The following is a 6,165-nucleotide window of genomic DNA, read 5'->3' as shown; positions in this document are numbered from 1 at the left end:
TGAGAGAGAAAGAGGACGGTGCCTGTAGCAGCGTGTGTTGGTTCAGAGCCTATTACAACGTTGGTGTGTGTGGCAGGGGGTTGGTTCAGAGCCCATTCAGATGTTGGCGTCTCCAGCAGTGTGTTGGGACAGAGCCCATTAGGATGAAGACGATGGTGTCTACAGCAGTGTGTTGTGACAGAGCCCATTAAGATGTTGGTGTCTGTAGCAGGTGGTTGGTTCAGAGCCAATTAGGAGAAAGATGGTGTCTACAGTAGTGTGTTGGTTCAGAGCCCATGTCGGCCATTTGACGAGCATCCTTGAAATAGCTATCTATTAAGGCACCCGTGGTTCAAAGATACGACATCACACACATAAACGCACACGCAAGCGCACACACACTCATGCACACACACAAATGCAGACACACACACACACGCCCCTGCTTGTAGGGCTAGTATCAGCCGCCACAAAGGGTTAGTGTCTCCCCCAGCCTCATGAGCCATGAGACAGGGAGAGTCCTTGAGGAACCATGAGGAGGCCTTTCTCCGGCCACCATTAAACTGTGCATAGGGACCAGTACCGCTAGGGACCAGTACCGCTAGGGACCAGTACACTGTATTCAGCCAGCTAGGGACCAGTACCGCAAGGGACCAGCACACTGCATTCATACAGCTAGGGACCAATGCACTGCATTCATACAGCTAGGGACCAGTGCATTATATTCACATACAGCTAGGGGACCAGTGCACTGTATTCAGAGACAGCTAGGGACACGTGCACTGTATTTAGACACCAGTGCACTGCATTCAGAATCCAGTGCACCGTATTCAGACACCAGTGCACTGTATTCAGACACCAGTGCACTGTATTCAGACACCAGTGCACTGCAATCAAACACCAGTGCACTGCATTCAGACAGGGATAAGGCGCAGCAGCAGTGCATGAGGAAATGAATGGACGGAATATTCCAGAGAGACGTTCCGCTGGAGTGGAACCACAACACCAAACCCTCCGGGCCCCCCTCTACCCCCCCTTCTTCTGCTCCCCGTGGCAGTACTGAAAATAGACGTGAAGCCTTGTGAAAGCAAACGTGCTGATCACAGATGGAAACCAAACGGAGCCGTCGCTCAGGAAGGATTCTAAAACAGGACTGGTTACCGGGACGTCCTGTTTACACAGGAGGCGTAGGAACATCAACGAGAAACCTCTCCGCCTTCCTGCGTCCTGCGAGGTCACTGTCCGGAGCAGAGCTCATTACAGCGGCCCCCAGCTGAACCCCGGAAGCACAGTGTGTGTGTGTGTGTGTGTGTGTGTGTGTGTGTGTGTGACTGTGGTTGTGTGTGTGTGTGACTGTGGTTGTGTGTGTGTGACTGTGTGTGTGACTGTGGTCTTGTGTGCAACTGTGGTTGTGTGTGTGTGTGTGTGTGTGACTGTGGTTGTGTGTGTGTAGGTGTGTGTGACTGTGGTTGTGTGTGTGTGTGTGTGTGTGTGTGTGTGTGTGTGTGTGTGACTGTGGTTGTGTGTGTGTGTGTGTGTGTGTGTGTGTGTGTGTGTACCCAGATTAAAGGCATCTGTGATAGGGCCGCTTGCCATCTCGCTGCAGGCTGAGGGCCGTGCATCAGTCACCAGCGACACATCAGTGCTGATGATCTGGGAGGGACTTGGAAATCAGCCAACAATATTCACACAGAAAGGGTGTATTTCTGCTACTGGGACCCAAAGATCCTGTTTCTACTACAAAACCAGGAAGCACCAGAGGAACCGCTGTGTGTGTGTGTGTGTGTGTGTGTGTGTGTGTGTGTGTGTGTGTGTGTGTGTGTGTGTGTGTGTGTGTGTGTGTGTGTGTGTGTGTTTGTGTGTGTGTGTGTGTGTGTGTGTGTGGGGGGGGCTCAGAGAGGAATGCCTGAGCGTGACTCAGAGTGTTTCCATGCTTCAATGATCTAAGCGAAGCACATTCCGAGACAAACCTCCAGATGTGAGTCCATCTTTGACTGTCTGGGCCGGATCAGCTCATTGGCTGAAGAGCCTGTGTCTGTTTGGACCGGATCAGCTCATTGGCTGATGAGCCCGTGTCTGTTTGGACCGGATCAGCTCATTGGCTGATGAGCCAGTGTCTGTTTGGACCGGATCAGCTCATTGGCTGATGAGCCAGTGTCTGTTTGGACCGGATCAGCTCATTGGGTCTTGGGGCCGTGTCTGTTTGGACTGGGACAGCTCATTGGCTGATGAGCCAGTGTCCGTTTGGACTGGGACAGCTCATTGGCTGGTGGGGCCGTGGCTGTTTGGACCGGGTCAGTTCATTGGCTGGTGGGGCCGTGACTGTTTGGACCGGGTCAGCTCATTGGCTGGCTGGTCTGTGTCTGTTTGGACCGGGTCAGATCATTGGCTGGTGTATATATTAAGGGTAGATTCTTTGTTCCATGTTTGTATTGACTAATTAACTAATTAAGTTGATGGTTCCTGTAGATGGTCTTATTTACCTGTTCAATGGAGCGTTAACATTACACGGTATATGAGACATGGGAAAGTGCCTGGTGAACATCTGAACTTAAGCCAGGTTGTCATCAGCCCATTATGAGATGATACAACAGAACCTCCACTCTAAACCAGTCTCCCTGGTGCCCACAGAACACCAGGGAGACAGGATGGGTTCACTTCATACTCATATCTCCTTCATCAGACCAGCGTTATCACCTACTCATATCTCCTTCATCAGACCTCTACTTATATCTCCTTCATCAGACCTCTAGTCATATCTCCTTCATCAGACCAGCGTTATCATCTACTCATATCTCCTTCATCAGACCTCTACTTATATCTCCTTCATCAGACCAGCGTTATCATCTACTCATATCTCCTTCATCAGACCTCTACTTATATCTTCTTCATCAGACCTCTAGTCATATCTCCTTCATCAGACCAGCGTTATCATCTACCCATATCTCCTTCATCAGACCTCTACTTATATCTCCTTCATCAGACCAGCATTATCATCTACTCATATCTCCTTCATCAGACCTCTACTTATATCTCCTTCATCAGACCTGTAGTCATATCTCCTTCATCAGACCAGCGTTATCATCTACTCATATCTCCTTCATCAGACCTCTACTTATATCTCCTTCATCAGACCTCTAGTCATATCTCCTTCATCAGACCTCTACTTATATCTCTCTCCTCAGGCCTCTACTTATATCTCCTTCATCAGACCTCTACTCATATCTCCTCCATCAGACCAGTGTTATCATCTACTCATATCTCCTTCATCCGACCAGTGTTATCATCTACTCATATCTCCTTCATCAGACCTCTACTTATATCACCTTCATCAGACCTCTACTTATATTTCCTTCATCAGACCTCTACTTATATCTCCTTCATCAGACCTCTAGTCATATCTCCTTCATCAGACCAGTGTTATCATCTACTCATATCTCCTTCATCAGACTTCTACTTATATCTCCTTCATCAGACCTCTACTCATATCTCCTCCATCAGACCAGTGTTATCATCTACTCATGTCTCCTTCATCAGACCAGTGTTATCATCTACTAATATCTCCCTCATCAGACCAGTGTTATCATCTACTCATATCTCCTTCATCAGAACAGTTTTATCATCTACTCATATCTCCTTCATCCGACCAGTGTTATCATCCCCTCATATCTCCTTAATCAGACCAGCGTTATCATCTACTCATATCTCCTTCATAAGACCAGGATTATCTTCTCATATCTCTTTCTTCAGGCCCAGCACATAGCAGCAGTAACCAAGCAGCCCTCTGAAGGAAGACATTTGGTAAACAGATGATAGTCAAAGTAAAGGCCTTCTCTGATGTTCTGCCTGCACCTCCTCGTCCTCCAGACAGTTCTGAGGTGAGGGGTGGTGTATGAACCTCCTGCTCCTCCAGACAGTTCTGAGGTGAGGGGTGGTGTATGCACCTCCTCCACTGAGGTGAGGGGTGGTGTATGTACCTCCTCCTCCTCCACCGAGGTGAGGGGTGGTGTATGTACCTCCTCCTCCTCCACTGAGGTGAGGGGTGGTGTATGCACCTCCTCCTCCTCCACTGAGGTGAGGGGTGGTGTATGCACCTCCTCCTCCTCCACTGAGGTGAGGGGTGGTGTATGAACCTCCTCCTCCTCCACTGAGGTGAGGGGTGGTGTATGCACCTCCTCCTCCTCCACTGAGGTGAGGGGTGGTGTATGTACCTCCTCCTCCTCAAATGAGGTGAGGGGTGGTGTATGAACCTCCTCCTCCTCCACTGAGGTGAGGGGTGGTGTATGTACCTCCTCCTCCTCAAATGAGGTGAGGGGTGGTGTATGAACCTACTCATCTTCCAGACAGTTCTGAGGTGAGGGGTGGTGCTCAGGTGAGGGTGGGGTACGTACCTCTGACCCGGGACGCGTAGCAGCACCCACACTTGGAGAGCACTTTTCTGAACAGGTGCCGGCACCCGCAGCCGTGGTTCCTGGGACCCCCCTTCATGGTGGTCCGGTCATCACGTCTCAGATCCAACAGGCCATGTCCCGGGCGTAGCACCCTCACACTGGACCACTCGCTGCTGCTCCACCTCCTCCACCAGCACACAAAACCAACCCTCACCCGATAAGAAGAGGTTTCCCCTCACCCGAGTGCTCTGAAGACCCCCCACTCAGAAGATTTCTCCCCTCACCCCAGGACTCTGAAGACCTCCTAATCAGAAGAGGTCGCCCCTCGCAGTGATCCCGGAGGAGGGGAGAGAGGTGAAGGTGGGGGGGGGAGGATACGAAGTCCAGAGCCTGGAGCTCAGAGAGTGAGTCCCAGTCCAGACCAGTTCTCCCGGAGCGCTCCAAGGGGGGTCCCCATGGCTCCCGGGACGGCCGGCGGGAAGGTCAAGGAACAAGAACCAGAAAACAACAAAGACGCGACGGAAGGCTCAGAGGCACGACTGGTGGGGCGGCTGGTGGTCCGATAGTGGACGAGAAGACTGGAGCGAGCCGGGAGGGAGAGGGAGAGAGAGGGAGAGAGAGGGGGTCGATGTAGAGGCAGGGAAGTGGAGGGGAGGGGAGGGGGCGGGACTAAAGGGCTGCCATCCCAGTTCTAACACCCCCCTCCTCCTATTTCTGGCCCCTCCCATTTCCACCTCTCTTTCAGCTGTCCGTGGTATCTATCTTTCTATCCACCTTTATGTATATATCTATTATATATATCCATACATCTATCCATCTGTTGATCTGTCTGTATGCCTGCCTGCCTGTCTGTCTCTTTCTTCTGCATGTCTTTAAAGCATCCTAACCAGGTACCAGGCAGGATGATGTAACCTGAAAACTCAGAATGATGACATCAGATGATGTCCGAGGCACAGATGTCCCGGCAGACCGATCTCCCGGGAGAATTAACCCAGGAACTCTAACTTAGTAAATGACCGCCGTGTGAGAGAGGAGGATCTCTCTGTTGTATGCTGGTTGTGTGACAAGACCCGGGGACGGATAATACATACACAAATAAATAAATAAATAAATAAAATAAATAAATATCCCTGCTCTGCACTTCAGGAGATTAGGGTTGTAAAAATATCAAAATGCTTTCGCTCATTTCCTTAATCCCAGTAAGCCCATCATTCATGTTGAGCCGAGCAAAGCCGTCGTGTCCCGACAATGCGCTGCTCGGATGCATGTGTATCATCCATGTGTGAAGTCAGAATTAACATAAATAAATATACCTTCATAAATCATTCACTTACCTTGTGCTCTGCAGCCTCTACTTAATCCCTCCACTCTTGGACGTTGTGGTTGTTGTTTTTTAAACTTGCTTTTGCAGCACTAAGAGCGTTTTTATACAATACTGATATGTGCTTTGATGGTGGGTCCACCTCACCTGCAGGTGGTTTGTGATAACAGGCATGCGTCTTTTAAAAGCTAAAGCCAATAGTCTCACTTACGTTTGTCCCACATCCCCTAGGAAGGCCCATGAATCTGATCATGAAAACAAGCACAACTTTGCTAGCGCCTTCGGCCGCAGGAGTGCATTCTGATCTGTTGGGTAAACTCTGATCTGGGCTAAGAGCCGATTAAAGAAGTCAGCCTTCCACTTTGTTTACCTGCTGCTCCGCATGCCTGCCCGCCTGAACCATGTAATTTGCTCCTGCTCATGGCCCTGCACCGCCCCCCGGTGGACCAGACCGGTAGCTCACCACCATAATCA

The 6,165-nt window shown here is 50.3% G+C and overlaps 1 protein-coding gene across 2 annotated transcripts in view; it reads right to left on the bottom strand.

Moving 5' to 3' along the window:
- arhgef25b (Rho guanine nucleotide exchange factor (GEF) 25b) overlaps positions 1–4,926 on the bottom strand; it is a 16,340-nt gene extending 11,414 nt beyond the window's left edge. For both annotated transcript variants that reach the window (XM_079748113.1, XM_079748114.1), the window contains exon 1: positions 4,371–4,926. In XM_079748113.1, coding sequence (XP_079604239.1) covers positions 4,371–4,467 — 97 coding nt within the window. In that variant the 5' untranslated portion in view covers positions 4,468–4,926. The remainder of the gene's footprint in view (positions 1–4,370) is intronic.
- Positions 4,927–6,165: the final 1,239 nt, after the last annotated feature.

The sequence above is a fragment of the Pollachius pollachius genome (genome assembly GCF_949987615.1).
Source record: "Pollachius pollachius genome assembly, chromosome: 12".
In the NCBI taxonomy this organism is placed as follows: Eukaryota; Metazoa; Chordata; class Actinopteri; order Gadiformes; family Gadidae; genus Pollachius; species Pollachius pollachius.
Note: the sequence above shows the minus strand (reverse complement) of the source record. Positions and strands in the feature narration are given on the sequence as shown.